Here is a 16,291-nt window from a genome sequence, read left to right as displayed (position 1 = left end):
TGTGTCTTCACTCCTTGAAATTATGAATTATCTTATAAACTGCATAGTCACAGAAAAAGTTTCATTGGAATGTACTCCAAATATCATTCCTTCAAATTGTACTGCCATGGGTATGAATATGGGAAGGTGTAAGGGTGCCTTCCACCAGACCAGGTTTCTCCAAACCCTGTCCAACCTGCCCTTGAACACTCTCAGGGATGGGGCAGCCATCTCCTCTGGGGAACCTGTGCCATTTAGAAATCAGGGATAATATTTAGGTACCATTGAAGGAACAGAAGCCCCTAAAACAGAACACAGAAATTAGTTAAAAGCATGTTATGACACTGAACAAAGGCTAAGTAAAGGAAATACTGTTTTTTCAATTGAAACTGGGAAGAGATGGAATCTACAGCAGTGATATGCATTTGAATTTAGCATGGCCATTTGAAAACATTACAGAGGATTTTCTGTACGTGGCCAAAGCTTTGGTTCAGTATCTCATCTGTAAATATGTTTATGGCAATTTGAATGCTAAAATGAAAACAGGGATATAGAGATTTTGGTATTTATTATGAAACTGAATGTACAATGAATAAATTAATGAATTCCTTTTATGATAAGCACTTAACATGAATAATGTTTTATTTTTTCTCAGATTATTTTTATTTTCTCAGGGCCTACACTATAGGTTTTTTTATGGGCTAGCAGAGAAGTAATATATACATTAAATGCTGCATTACTTACAAACATTTCTTTTATAGAAGAAGCTGAGGTGTTCAGAACATGTGGTTACTGAAGGCAGTGTTTCTGGCTGTGGATTTAGAAAGGAAAAGGTATTTTTTTTCTCCCTTCTGCAAACCATCATCAAGATTCTTCTGCCTGGAATAATATTGTCTGTTACCATCACTTTTGTAGGCTGGTAACAGGCAACGTGTGCTGTTAACATGAAACTGAGTGAAACCTGAAGGATCTGACAAAGACATGACAACGCTGAACAAATGACAAATGGCAAATACAGCCCAATGCTGAGAAACAAAAAATCATCATCACTGGGAAGAAAAGTGCGATTGCAGATATAAAAATTGATTGCAGAAAATAAAATCACGGAATGAGCTGAGCTGGGATGGACCTACAAGGATCAAGTTGGCCCAAGTCCCATTCCTGGCCCTGCACAGGACACCACACATAATGATGTAACAGAGCTGGAACTGGAATATTTAAATAACCTAGTTAATAGGCCAGTACTAATATCCCTATTTGCATTATATTAAAGGCTACTGCTATCCATGTGAGTATTTACAAAATACAAGGCAATCAAATCTGTTAGTCCTGCTCCTCTAAACCACCAATTGCTTATCATGTGTGCAGAGCTTATGGGAGCGCAACCTCTGTGACTTGGTGTCCCTGTCTGCAGAATGCTGATAGCAGCGCTCACCCAAATTGTAAAACACTCATAGTCCAGGAAAATAATTATTTGCTGAGGGAGGTTTTAATGGCAATGTATTTTGATGGGTAATTCCTACGACATGCGTATTCTTATCTCAAAGAGGAGGAGTTCATGTGTAGTATTTGGTGCAGTGGTTTATGTCTCTGTTCATCCAGTCTTTTCATTTAAAAATTCCTTGCTGTAAATAGAAACAACACTCATGCAGGCAAAGACTCATGACCGTCCTACATTCAGGAGCATTGCTAAATTGAAATGCATTTGTGGCAGATAATCTAAGCACACCAAGAGCTGTGTCTCCTGCCATTGCTTTGGCACACAGGGAGAACAAGAGGCAGAATTCCAGGTGTGTCTGACTGAGCTTGGATCCCTTCTGCTGGCTTGACACCTCCTCAGTCAAGTAAAATGTCTTTTGGCTCACCTATATATGTGAATCTGATAATTTTTGACTGCAATTGGTATTGTAAAAGAAAGAGAAGAGAGGCTTTGTTTAGAAGGCATAGAAACAGAATTAACAAATGGAAAAAAGAAGCATCTGACCTAAATTTCAGGGACTGGAACATGTCTGGGATGCAGACAAAAAGTCCAATAGAGCTCCCCTTTAAATTGTACACCATTCAATTCTATTTATCATGAAGCAGTTACCTGCTCATAACTGAAAAAGTACAGATATATATTCTTAATGAATTCAGATTCTCCAAGATAACCGGTCATAACACAACCTTGCATTAATTACTGTATTTCTGTCTCCAGAATTATGTCCTATAAAAAAAGAAATCTGAAAAAATGATCATGCATTAATTTCAAACAAACACACCAAAAAAAACCCCCAGAAAAACAGAAGCCAGAAAACATAAAACTTAAGCAATTTTTTTCTTTAATTTTCTAACACTGCAAAGGACAATTAAAAATGAGAAAAAGAGAATTTAAAAAAACCCCAAAACACTTAGATATTCAAAAAGGAGGAAAGAATTTAAAATTAAAAAGAAATATGTACCATTTAGAAAAGAGTTGGATCTTTTTTTTTGTTCCACCCTACAACACATTAAACAGTCAGTTTTCATTGAAGCCATATGATATAATCCTCTGAGAATAATTTTGTATCTATTTTCATTTTTATTTTTAATCTTTGTAGGAAATAAGATTCTAAAAAAACATTATATGTAGGAAAAAAAAATTTTCACAGTACAATTCATGTATCCACGCATTGTTCAGATTACAAGGATGTGGGAGTTTTGTTTTCTTTTCTTTTTGGTACTCTAAAAAGTGCTCATTCTTACAGTCAGTGTTTGAAATACAATTAGCAATGTCAGTAAATTCCATCCACAGATTTTTTCATGCAATGACCCACTCTTCTGCAGAATTTTTCCCAAACCAAAAGCTGAGACTTTGTGATTAACCTCACAGAAAAAAAATTAATCCTGAGCTTAATCTGAACAATATAGTTGTGGTCTGATTTATTGCCTGATGTCTGATTATCATTCATGCCTATTCTGTACGTTCTTTTAATGCTTCACTGAAATAGCAGCTGGATTTTGGCCTTTTATTAAATACCACTCCTTAGAGCTGTAGGGTGTAAAGCATTAATACATGTGGTTTAGCAGCCCCCAAATTAGTTTTATAGGGAAAATTATATTCATATTATAAATTAATTAGGTGAAATAAAGTATAGCATTCTCAAACACTGGGAGAAGTGTAAATACAGCAGACACCATTTGTAATGCAGATAATTTTTAAAGTGGGGATATTGGAGTGTGAGTTTGTTGGTGTTCCTGATGAAGATTTTCCCACTTTGTTTCATTTACATTTAGGTGCAGTTTCAGAGGAGCATTTTCATTTCTGTCCTCTGTCCACATGTGAGCATCTTGTTCCTGCTCTTTACAGCAAGGTCTCAGAACTTCCCTTACCATGACCATAAATTGTGCCATGCTGCTTGGACCACACAGTAGTCCCTTCTGAAATCCTTTGGGAAACATATAAAAATACCAGGATTTCTGCTTAACTTCACAGCTACCAATGAAACAAAAAATATGGGTAAAAGGTATAGATTTTTCCAACTCTTGACTTCTAGGAAGAGGTTTCTTTCCAAGTTAATGCCTCTGCATCATAGTTTTAAATAAAATAAAGATGTTTACCCATGTAATGGACAGAAAATAGAATTAAAACTCTATTTACATTACTTTCTAAGACAAAATCCCAGTTTAAAATTATTAATTGTAGAGCAGAACTAAGTGGTATAGCTCTTCTTCTTGGTCTTTAAGATGTGATATGGGAAACAGAGGTTTCAATTTATGCATCTGGCTTCTGCCTGCTGCCTTGCAAGGCGTGAAATGCCCAGGATATCAGTGAATCCACAGGACAATGGAAAGGCAGTGCCCCTCATAAGACTGAATGTGTTTGAGCATTAAGGACGTGATTAAGAAGGTGAAGCTCATAAGTGGTGCTATGATTTGCTCTCTGGTGTGAGGGTGTGTTGGCTCAGGACAGTGATTTCTTTGGCAGGTGTGCACTTAAGGACTTCCTCTTAAATGTGTGCCTGAAGAAAATTAGGGGTTAAAACTCCCACCTATTTTCCATCTACATGCAGGTTGAAAATTCCCCTGCTTATCACATCCCAACTGAGCACATTTTTAGGCTTTTCTCTTTATTGTCTGTACTATCTGTGCTTTTTGCATGTAGGCAGAGAGAATATTACAAAGGAAACTCATATCTCCTTCCTGTTTCATCTCTACATTTCTTGGGGCAAAATAAAATCTTACATGAGAAAAGCATTTGCCTAGAAAACTGTTTAGATTCATGTACCTGGTCAAAGCATATCAAAACATGTTTCTCTACCACCAACAGAAGATACCAGCATACATCAAGAATGAAAATGGGACAGTGATGCTAACATTCCTTTGTGAAATTTTTTTAAGGTCAGTAGTTAGGAAAAGCAAAAATAAATGAAAATTACTAAATGCCTTTATACATTCAGTGTTATGTCTACAAAGTAAAAATGTTATAAAGATAGTCTGGATCCAGCTGAAACTTTACTGATGACAGCGACAATATATCAGGGTACACCTGGAGTAGCTCAGCAGGGTAGATATCTAAAATCTGTGGCTTATATTCAGAGGCAAGTTTGTCTTTTATTTATAATATCTAAACTTTTAACTTTTAACTTGTAAATCTTTTCCTAGGGAAAAAAAAAAAGAAAGAAAAACCAAGACAGAATTTATCTAGTTTCATTTTTATCCAAGTAAAATTTAAGCAGGAATTTTTTTTCACATTAACTGTTTTAAATCTTCTGTATAAAGATTCACATTGGTCTAAGTGAAAAGGGAAGTAGGACTGCTGGGTTTAGAGAATCCAAATGCAGAGCCAAGAATTGGAGCTAAATTTGTGGAAGTCATATGTTAATTATGTGTGCAGTAATGTAATGCAAGTGGACACCCACCTGCATGGAATTATATTAATAATACTTGATAGTATCAATAGAATTTATGTGAAGGAAATACCATGTTTGATTTTTAAATATTTTGCCATTTTGTTTTCAATTTTTGTTTAACAGAAAAGAAGGAAAAAAAAAGAAAAAAGGCAATCTACTGCAGGTAGATTACATTGCCATGCAATAATAAATTACTTAAACTGCAAGTAGTCCAATACCTTTTATATAGCCCCACTTTGCCACACAGTTTCTTGTTCAGCAATCCCTACAAAAAGATCTATTAACCAAAACATATGGTGGTTGAAGTGCTATGGTTTTCTCAGCAAGGCAATATATCATACAATTAATTAAGCCTCTGGGCCATCTTGATATCAATGGGACTAAGTATTTGTTTAAAGAAAGTCATGTGCCTATTTGCTGAATTGAGGCCTAAAATTAAGGGGGAAATACTGTGTGTGATTACATCATAAAAGACAGCAATCCTCCGGCTGGACAGGAGGGATCTGAGTTAAGGATATACAGACTTGTGTCCAAATGCTTTCATTTTTTCCCTCTGCTGACAGAAAGCAGATTTTCCCACACTTTTATAAAGCGTTGTACAATGCAACTTACATATTATGGCACAAACTGGAAGGTCCCAAGTATTCCAACTACCTCCCATATTATCCCACATTATAATCTCAGTATTATTTCAGTAGAGCTGGAGGGCATCTGCTAGGACAGGCTCTTAGGACAGGCCCAGCCTGCTCACTTGGTTAATGACATTTCTCAGGTTCAACAAATGCGCTTGTCTTGTCTTCATGCCTCAGTGCACTTCCAGTGCCAGTCACAAAAGCCACTCGGGCTGCTCTGCATGATTGTGCAATTAAAGAGCACAGATAATTTCCAAGACTATTTCAAGTATAAACACGGGCCAGTATCTAAGCGCCTTTTAATCTAACGAAGAAAATACAAATGTTGAGAGGGGAATGAAATTATAATGTGAGGAAAATAGCTTGTGCAAATAGTAGTTCACCTTTTCTTTGTTCTTGTTGCTCTAAATATAGTTGACAAAATTATGAACTAAGAAAAGAGTCCACAAAGCAGAGTTTCTCCTCCTCTGCCTGCATCTATGATGAGTGTAAAGACAGATTACAGAATTCATTTTTAAAAAGTTTATGCTCAGCCTTTCTGAAGATATACAGAAGTTTAAATAGTAGCTCTGAGCCAGGATCCTGTTCAGCCACAGGGAATCTATCCTAATAATTTAGACAATCTTTAAAATGAAACTATTTGCTAGACAATCTCTTTGAATGTGTCATTGTGGTAGGTAAAAAATCATTCTGTTGCACAGAACCAGCACAACAGCTCTGAATCTTTGTGGCTTAAGTTACATCTGGGGACTCTGCTTAAAGAAAGGGAAATGTTTCCCTTTTAAAAAAAGGAAAATTTAATTTTTGTATTTTGAGGCAGTGTGATGGAAGAGACCCTCTTTTGCTAATACTTTGTAGTGACAAAAGGATTTCAAAAAGGAACATTTGAAATAAAATAACATTAGGTCGGATTGAAGAACTTATGAAAAGCCTACTCCAAAATAGCAAAGCTGCTTCATTTTCCATTCTCTGAGCAAATCACATGCTTAAGCAAACTGCACTGTGTTTTTCAGAGGATGCCTATAAAACTCAAGTCCGAATTGATGATGAACCAGCCTATTTGGACATTCTAGACACTGCTGGACAGGTGAGTAATTTTCCAATGAGAGTCACTCAATCAGAGATAAACTCAAAGATTTTAACCTCAGAGATGTGGGTCACAGTGCTTAAAGTTCCCTAGTCAAGCATAAAGGAAGCAGTGGCAGAATAATATAGAGGGATTAACAAAGGGGAAGATTAAAGTGCTGCAGCATAGAACAGTATAACTTCCAAATCTCATCAGAGGAGACAGACAGGCTGAAATGATCAATAGATAAAAAGACGTTTGTTTCTTTTCCTCTTGTACGCAGGAACATCTATCACAATAATGAAATTAATAAATACTCTGTTGTTTGTCTTACATTTATCTCATTCCTCCCCCTCTATATGTATTACAGGAATTTTCTGGTCTACTTGTAGACTAAGTATTTTGTTACATTTTGTCTTCTCCCCACATTGTATCTAAATATCAAATGCTCACCTGTAAGAAAAATATTTCTATGCCAAAAGTGTTACATATGCAGGTTTTCCAGAGAAGCTGTGGCTGTTCCATCCCTGGCAGTGTCCAAGGCCAGGTTGGGTGGGGCTTTTGAACAACCTGGGATAGTGGAAGGCATCCCTGTCCATGGCAAGGGGATTGGAATGAGATGAAATCGAAAGTTCCTTCCAACCCAAATTCTATGACAGCATGTCTGTTTTCAGGGAATTAAGCTTCATATGCAGTGACGAAGAGGAAAGGGTTAAATACAATAATTTCTTCTACTCAGTTCATTTCCTTTCCACCTCAAGATAATGTTACTATTTAATTAAAGTGCTGCCATTTGCTGATCTTTTCCTCAGGTGTGTCTCAGGGTCTCTTTGAAGGTTTTTTTCTTGAGTTTCCAGAGTGTGTGTGCACCTCGTGCAGAATCACCAAAGCAACCAAAAAGGACCTTGGACACACTTAAATAAACAGGGAAGTATTTGGGAAGAAAAAGACTGGTAACCTTGTTCTCAACTTCCTAGAGGTCTGAATGCACCTAAGCTAGGCACTGCAAATGGTGGGGAATGCAGTCTGCTGCCAGAAATTCAGCTATTGTCAGTAATTTCCACATATATGCAATTTTTTCATTGTTTAAAAAAAAAATTGATCGTATGAAAAGGCTAGAACTATACTTCATCCTTAATTTATGGGAGGAGGATATGATTACCAAGGTTGTGAATTTTGTCAGAATAAACAGGGGTAAGGAAAGAAAAGAAATCAGAATAACTCAGTCAAAGAAAGGTGGTGAGCACAATAGTACAAAAGAGCTGGAGTTTTGTCTCTAAGTTACATCTCTATTAGGAAGCAAAAATTCCACATTATTAGATGTCCATGGTATGTAGTGACCAAGTAATGAAATGTTGTGCAGACATTTCATGGAATCACAGAATTTTAAAAGTTGTAAAATATCTTTAAGATCATTGAGTCCAACCATTAACCCAGCACTTCCAAGGCCACCACTGAACCACGTCTCCAGGTGCCACAATGTGCTTTTTAAATTCCTCAAGGAATGTTGACTCCACCACTTCCCAAATATCCCGGGCCAGGGCTTAATAATCCTTTCAGGAAAGAATTTTTTCCTCATTTCCAATCTAAACCTCCCCTTTTTCCTCATCCTTTTCTCTTTGCAGCAAGCAGAGGCGTGTGCAGAAGCACCACACTCAGCAGATTTATCATCCCAGGCCATTTTACAGCCTGGGCATAGCCATTGTACTTCTGTTGAAATGTTGAAATGAATCAACCAAGTTGATTTGATAAGAGCAAATCTCTGTTTTAAATTCCCCTGATTGTCATCACTGAAACACATTCCCAGCATAACTAGGAAGCTCTTCCCACTTTCCCTCCCACGATTTTTCAGGAGCTGTCTGTTCTAAGTGTCCTGGATTTAGCTGCTTGTCTTTGTAGATGTCTTTGGATTTGTTGCCTCTCTATCTTCACTACACAGCTCCAGAATAAATCAAGACCTAATCCAACTCCCATTGAAGTCAGCAGCTGAAATAGGCTCTTTCTTCACAAAGCTCTTAATGGTGCTCTCACTGAAGCTCACACAAATTCTGCTCTGACTTTGGTGACTCAGGGTAAAAATCCAAAGCACCCATTTGTGCTGCTGATGTGTGCCTTGGTGGTGCCTAGTTGTTTTTATTTCCCTTGGTTTTATGTCAAATTGGAGATGGTGTTACAGCTTCTAAATCAGGCAGTGGAAAATGGAAAACTCATTTGTCTGGGTGTCCTCACAGTCATAAATACTTCGTCATCAACTTTGAATAATGACTTTAATCACTTCAGGACATCAAGGAGCCAAAATTGTGATTCATCCTTATTTGGGAAGTACAAAAAATCAATAGTGAAACCAACTGAATTTAATGTATTTTGTTGTTGCGCTGGAGGACATGTTTCAACAAATATGTTTCTCCTTTCCCTTCTGTACCTATGAACTAATTAAGAATTTCAACACTGACCAAATGAGCTACTAATAATTAACACAGTTTTTAATAGTCAAATCTAGACTTAAAAACCCACGTGTGATTTCATACCTGCATTGCAAAAAAAAATCTTCAATACTTTAACTGGTAGATCCAGTTTGATGATGCAAAACATAAATGGTGCTTCAAAAATACATTTATGTTCTCAATTTTCTGAAGTTAAAAAAAAAACAACCCAACATTCAAACAATGGGAAAACAAGAAACATTGTTTAACTTGCTCATCTAGTTACTGATTTTTCTCATGTGCATGTACATGAACACTATATCATAGACCAATTGCTCATCTCAGGAAATAAACTGATGTTCACTGGACTCTGGATACATGTTTTATACACCATCATTTGTCCTTTGGTGCTCTTCCAATACTGTTTTCCACTGAAAGCAGAACAAGAGGCATTTTCTTAAAGAAAGTAAGGGCTGGTGCAAGCAGTTATGCTACACTGAACTCACTACACCTTCTTTTCACCACCCTCTACACCTGCCAGCTGGGCAGCCTGCGTTTGCTCACCCCATTTAGCTTCAGGCATAACATGCTCGCCTTAGAGAGTTTCAGATCAGAAGAAGGCATTGATGTAGCTCCTGGTAGCTGGATTGTCATAAACAGACCTAACATGAGCTAATCCTACCAAAAAAAGCTTGAAAATATGGTATGCTGCAAGGAAATGAACAAAAAAAAAATGATGCTGGTATTCTTTTTCAGTGGCTCATCTGAATCTAGAAGAAGCTGCCAGTAAATCCTTTGGTTATTTATCAACGATGCCTCTGGGTCTTTAACTAGAAGTATTATTCTCATCCCAAAATTTTTCATTTTGCACCAACACTTCAATTAAAACAAAAAAAAAAAAACAACAATAAAAAGAGAGAAGCACATAGAGCCAAACACGTTAAATGTGAGATTGAGATCATATTTATAAAACTGAGGAAGTTTATTTTTTAGCTTTTAACTCCCAAGGCTAGCTTCAATATGGCATGTGGAGTCTATAGGACAAACTGCATGGAAATCTGAAAATGCAAATTAGTATCCATAAAGATAGCTTGAACTTCCTTGTTCATCCACATGGGACATTTTTTGAGTGACTTTCCCTTGAAATTCACCCATGTCCACTGAGTTTGGAAGTGGCGTTGCTGGAAGTGATTCTGGGATTTCCCTTGTCTTAACCAATGCACCATAAAAATAATGTGCTTTTACATGAATTTAATCCAAATTGACACAAACCCTTTCTTTTCCAGCAAACTTGCAGGTGCAAACAAAAGGACATTCAGCCCTCAAGCACTCTATACTGCATTCAGCTCCCCTCACAATTATTCTCAGAGAGTGACAGCCCCCAACTGCTCAAACCGCACACAAAAAGCCTCCACACAGAGTTATAGAAACCTTCTGTTCGCTCATTTGCGCTTTCTCACCTTCTCTTCTAGCTTAAAAATATGTTGCTACTTCTGGAGCCCAGAAGTATGCTCCTCATGGAGCACACACAGCAGTTATCTCTCCCGCTGTATTTATAGACTGTTGACTGACACAGGAGCTTTTATTCCTGCCACAGCTTTCCCCTGTATGACACATTACCCAATCTCTCCGTGCAGACCTCACGCCGAACGCTAAAAGAGCAGCAGAGTTTCCTTCACGGGAAAACAATCTGATCTGACATGTAAAAGAGGCAGAAATTGTTTTCAGATACAAAGCAGGCAAGTATGTGGAAAAATGGGTTTCTGTACCTGTCAGTGAGACAATACATTCCGAGATTATTGCACCAATTTTTGTTTGCTAAAACGTGAGCTTTTTATGATAAACTTAGTGCACCAGTATATTTCCCAGGTGTGAGTCAGAGACTTGAAAAATGGGCCCTAAAATGTGATGGCATGCCATTTCAGGGAGATTTTCCTTTGTCTGGAGTTGTGTGCGCATGAATTCATTTCCAGGCAGACACTTTTCAACCTGACAACAGCAGTGCGCTCTGTACCGAAATCCATCTCTCAAATTGCCAGCAAATCACAGGACATGTTTATCCTGCCAACCTGCAGGACTATGATTCTTGCCCCCTGCTTCAAGCTGTGAAGAGGAACCATATTAGTCCCAAGAGCCCTTCAGATAAACACACTTTCTCAGACTAAACACTATAGTCTGATGATTCACTCAGGCTGTTATCTGAGACCCCTCTGCTTATTATCTAAACATGCTGCTCTAATCCTGAATCAATGGAAGTGAAATCTCAAAGTACACTAGTGCAGCTTATCTCAAGGAAATGTAAAATGCCTTTTTGGCGGTAATTATGTCTTAATGGGCCTCTACAGCATGTTCTTATAAGGGGAAAATAATTTTATTGCACTTTCTGCTAGGTACTGTAGTGCATAAATGAAATCCATTTTATTTTTAAAGCATAGGGATATTGAAGCAAGTAGCAACTATTAACACAGTGTATTAGGTGAGAAGAGCACTAGTTTTATTTCCTTTGTACGTTGTTCCACAGGCTGTTGAAAACATACTTAGAAAGTATAAAATCACAATGCTGAAATTTTTCTGGGGTCTTGAGACAAGTTGTTCTGTACTTTCTGGGAAGAGCTAAAATGTCTCCCTTGACCTAGTAGTTTTATTTGCCAATGGACAGATTGTGGAGAAACACTTATTTGGCACAGATACAGAGTGGAAAAAACAGTTGCAATAAATCACAGATGAGATTGTGGACCTGACACCAGTTTCCTTCAGATCACTGGCATAATATTCCTTGACTTCAGTAGGAAAAGATCTAGGCATATGCTGATAAAAATGAGTATATAACCAAAGGAAGAGCGGGGAACTGGCAGCCAAGATTCCCAACTTCCTTTTTCATCCCTGTCCATGAGTGAATCATGATGCAATAAATGGTGGATCAGTTTGTATTTCTAGGCCTGCATTTATCTTCCTGTCAAACAGGTGCAATAAAATGTTGCAGGGAACAAGCATTTAGGGCGAGCTTCAGCATTTATTGAGTCTGACAATCCCGATTGCCTGCCCATTGCTACCATTCCTCTTCAGCAAAGTCAGTGTTAGTGGTTCCATACTGCAGGTGGTGGAAAACTTTCCAGAGTTTTCTGTTCTCGTTCAACAATTTTATTTTTTTTTCACTTGAAATGCTTTCCCTCTCACTGCTCTTCATCTTTCTCTAACTTGCAACTTTAAAAACCAGATAAATACAGAGTGATGCTGCTGAAAGCTTTTTCTTTTTTTAATAAAATAAGGACATATAACAGAAGAAAATACATTATTACAATTTTCGAAAAAAAAAAAAATTGGAAAATCTTTTGTTCTTCTCTCCAAGCCTTTTTTGTAGTATTTTCTTGTGGGTTTTTGGTTTTGTTGTTGTTGGGGTGGTTGCTGTTTTTTAATATTTTATTGAATTTGACTTTGAGGTAGTTTTCGTTGGTTAGTTGGTTTTGTCCTAGTGTACATTGCATGGAAAACACCTATATAAACACATTCCATATGAGAAAACTTCATCCAGATCCTCCACAAGATTATGATAATGTAATTTTTTCTTTTTTCCCATCACTGGAAAATATTCTGCACTTTTTCTTTACACTAGTGAATGGTACTGAAGTACTTTGAAGTTCCAGTAGACACTGCACCTATTCTAAGTGTGTCCTGATTTCTTTATATATATGTGTGACTGTCCTAGATAATATCACTAGGAATTCTATTTTACAGAAGTTTTCTATCAAAATCTGCTTGTTACCAAGCAGCTGTACACAAACCAGGGACGCCAGCGAGCAGAAAACTGAATTCTACCTCTATCAGTTTTCACAAACTCACATCATAATGATATTTCCAGGACTAAAAAAATTGGCTTGAATACTGAAAAAACAAGCACATATTACAGCACCACATGGTGCCCATTTCCCCTGAACAAATGACCAAGAAATGGTTCTTTTTGCAGAGCAGGTCTTTAATGCTTCACAGGAGAAGTAGGTTGTCCCCAAAAAATGAGATTTTCAAAATTAAGTGTCTTTTACGTAATTTTGAAGCTTTAAATGGCAGCGTCTCGAGACAAAGAGAACAAAAGGAAAAAATTATATAGTGCTATCAGAATCATCCAAGCATTTCACTTGCTAAACCACATGAAAAGGAAAAAGCTGGAAAAAGTTTTCTAAAAAAGTAATTTTTATTTCCTGCTAGCAGGAAGGGGAATGGGAAAACCTAAAGCCAAGTAATATCTTTTAAGTTGGAGTTTCAAGAGTTTTGTTCCCAGACCTGGAGGTGAAATTCCCTCCCACCAAGCAAACAAAAACTCCTAATAAACAAAGAATCAAAAACCAGAAAAGTAAACTTCAGCAAGTTTTGACCTCCATTGCTTGTTACCTTTATAATTTGAGAAATGTTATTCCTTAAATCCAGATTCTTCAAAGTGGGGATGAGAAGCAAAGTAGAAACTCAATAAAATAATTAGTGAAAATATGAAATATTTTCTTGGTTTTTTTTTTCCTAGCAAGCTATATTTTTGGATATATATTTTTCTCACTTCCATAGACGAAAGCTTGCACAGCTTGCATAGATTTTTGTGCCTGTTTTTTAATTTGTGCCTGTTGGATGAGGAGAATAAATTTTGTTCATGAGTGTTCCATGTTATTATCAGAGCCGTGGGATGATGTGAGACAAACCATGCCAGGGAAGAATCTTATCTTTTAATAAGAGAAAAACTCAAAAACTTAGCAGTGGTTGCATTGATTATGTCAGAAACCAGTGTGGTACCTGACTTACACCTTGGGCAAAGCTAAAAGAGACAGACTCCTCCAACTTTTGGACATGCAGATGAGCTTTGGCCCTTTGGAGGAAAGTATTGGCATATCTCAGAAGCTACTCAGTGTCTCTCAGGAACATAAAATCATGGAAGGCTTTCAATTGGAAGTGACTGTAAAACCCCTGCCGTGGACAGGGACACCTTCCACTATCCCAGGTTGCTCCAAGCCTTGTCCAACCTGGCCTTAGACACTTCCATGGATGGGGCAGCCACAGCTTCTCTGGGCAGCCTGTGTGTCCTGGGTTGACTATATGATGCTTTTATCAACCAATCGTCTCATTCTGTTTATGTTGAATAATAAGTTTTGTAGCTTTAAGAGTGTTCCAGAGAGTGAAGGGGGGGAGAGAAGAAGTGCGCAGTTTGTTTTCAGACACTGCACTCACTCCTCCACATTCCTGCTCCTGCACTGTGTTGTCTGCGGATGGACAGACAGCAGGACAGAGCTCTTCTTTTGCTTTTAATTAGTTTTAGCTAGCTGAGGCAGAGAAGTTCCCTGGACTGTTTATTTCCCTTTTCTTTGGACCTCTTGAAACTGCTCTGCACTGAACACCCAGCAGAGCACCGGCAGCTGCAGCTGTGGCCCACCGGGCCCGGCCTGGCCTGCAACAATTCCAGCACTGAGGGACTGATCAGAGACTGAGTGAGCTGCAACATGAGGACGGGGTTTTCTCAGTTTGTCATCTCTTTTAGAGTGGCAAGGGGTCTCATTGTTTGATATTGTTTTGGTTTTATTTTTTAATAAATAGGTTTTTTCCACCTTTCTCCAAGGAGGTATTTTTTCCTCCCAGACCAGTTGGGGGGAGGGGCCAATTGGATCTGCTTTTCCCACCAGAGCTCCTTTGGGGGATTCTTCCCCAAATTTGCTCTAAACCTGGACACTGTGACAAGGCCTTACCCCCCTCACAGGGATGAATTTCTTCCCAATATCCCATCCAACCCTGCCTTCCATCAATTTAAAGCCATTCCTCCTCCTCCTGTCACTCCATGCCCTGTTCCCAAGTCCCTCTCCAGTGCTTTTGTAGCCACTCCTGGAGAGTGCTACCAGGTCTACCTGAATCCTCTACTTTCTCTGTTGGATCTGCTGGTCCAGCCAAGATACCCCATGACTTATTGTTTTCGAGCTCTGTTTTTGTCCTTATGTGTTTTGTTTTGTTTTGTTTTGTTTTTTTGTTTTTGTTTTTGTTTGTTTGTTTGGGGGTTTTTTTGGGTTTTGTTTGTTTGTTTGTTTTTTCCCTAATGCAATAAAAATTATTCAGAAATATTTTTGCACGTGGAAATGAAAAAGCGTGTTGGGAAGTCACAGGGACATGGCAACTCAGTCCTTTCATATCACAAGTTCAATCTGTAAGCAATACAAAATCCATGCAGGATTGTATCATAGGTATTTTGCATTCACTTTGGTGGTGATTTATGTAGTCCCCATGGAGCACACCCCTCAGATAAACACTGAGCTAAATTTCAGTTGCAGAAATGAGTACACTATTGATTAAATGTTGCAAAAATCTAAAATAGCCACTCTGCAGATTGCTTGCTTTTTTCCTTTCCCCCCTTTTCAGGTTCTCAGATTAAATTATATCTCTGCTGATGAGCAGGGCACAGGGGAGGGAAGAGAAAAAACCTGTGTGGTGGAATTTTTAAGGTCAGCACACTTTTTAAGGAAGTCATCGTGAGAGAGCATATATGCAAGCCAGGATATAATTTGCAGTCATTTATCAGAGCAATGAGGTGTCTGACTCCACAGCCTCCTGGTTTTCTTCTGCAAGGCTGCACAAGGCCTCTCTGGGGATGGTGGCAAGCCTGTGATGACCACAGAAGCTGACAAGAGCATGTCTGAATCCCTGCAAAGCCCTTGCTTGCAGCTGCAGGCATTGCCTCTTCACTAGTGGGTTGTTGTCTTTTTTTTTTTTTTTTTTTTAATCTCTGCTGTTCACTAAAATGTAATTATCAAGGTATTAATTTTTTCCCTTTAACCAGTTATGATGCATTTGTGATAAAAGGTGAAAACTGGCTCTTTTTTGCATATCAATGAGAATGGGGGAGAAAGTATTATGTGGTGCATGATAAACCAAATACATATGGGGGTTTTAGAGGTAGTTAACAATGAAGATTCCTTCAGTGCCTGCATTTAGAAGAAAATTGCTAAGGTGTTTATCCCTCAGAGAGAGACCATTAGCATGAATATGAAAGAAAAAGGCAGTTCTCTGAGTTAGGGAGTGTAGCACTGAGGAATTTTTACTGGCATTGTGGAGAATTGATACAGTGATTTCATCCATATTTAGGGGTGAATAAAAAGTAGATATCATCTCCCAGGTAGGTGATGGACTGCATCGTTTCATTATTGCACATGACAAACCATCTTGGGAAGAGCAGGATTAATAAAGTTAACAAAAGCACAGTTGCAGAAAGCTGGCAAATATATTATCACATGGAAGCAGGAGGGCAATTAGGGTGGGAACACTTGGAATCTTAGTGAAAAGAAACTCTAGAGGGAGAGT

At 38.0% G+C, this 16,291-nt stretch overlaps 1 protein-coding gene across 1 annotated transcript in view; it reads left to right on the top strand.

Annotated features, from left to right (window-relative positions):
• The window catches only part of RIT2 (Ras like without CAAX 2), a 176,790-nt gene that overhangs the window by 65,240 nt on the left and 95,259 nt on the right, over nt 1-16,291 (top strand). Inside the window, exon 3 of the mRNA XM_054283368.1 lies at nt 6,496-6,569. Within this exon, the coding sequence (XP_054139343.1) occupies nt 6,496-6,569 (74 nt within the window). The remainder of the gene's footprint in view (nt 1-6,495; nt 6,570-16,291) is intronic.

This window comes from Melozone crissalis, unplaced genomic scaffold (assembly GCF_028551555.1).
Source record: "Melozone crissalis strain CALT ecotype California unplaced genomic scaffold, PUWL_Pcris_2 ptg000036l_1, whole genome shotgun sequence".
Classification (NCBI taxonomy): Eukaryota; Metazoa; Chordata; class Aves; order Passeriformes; family Passerellidae; genus Melozone; species Melozone crissalis.
Note: the sequence above shows the minus strand (reverse complement) of the source record. Positions and strands in the feature narration are given on the sequence as shown.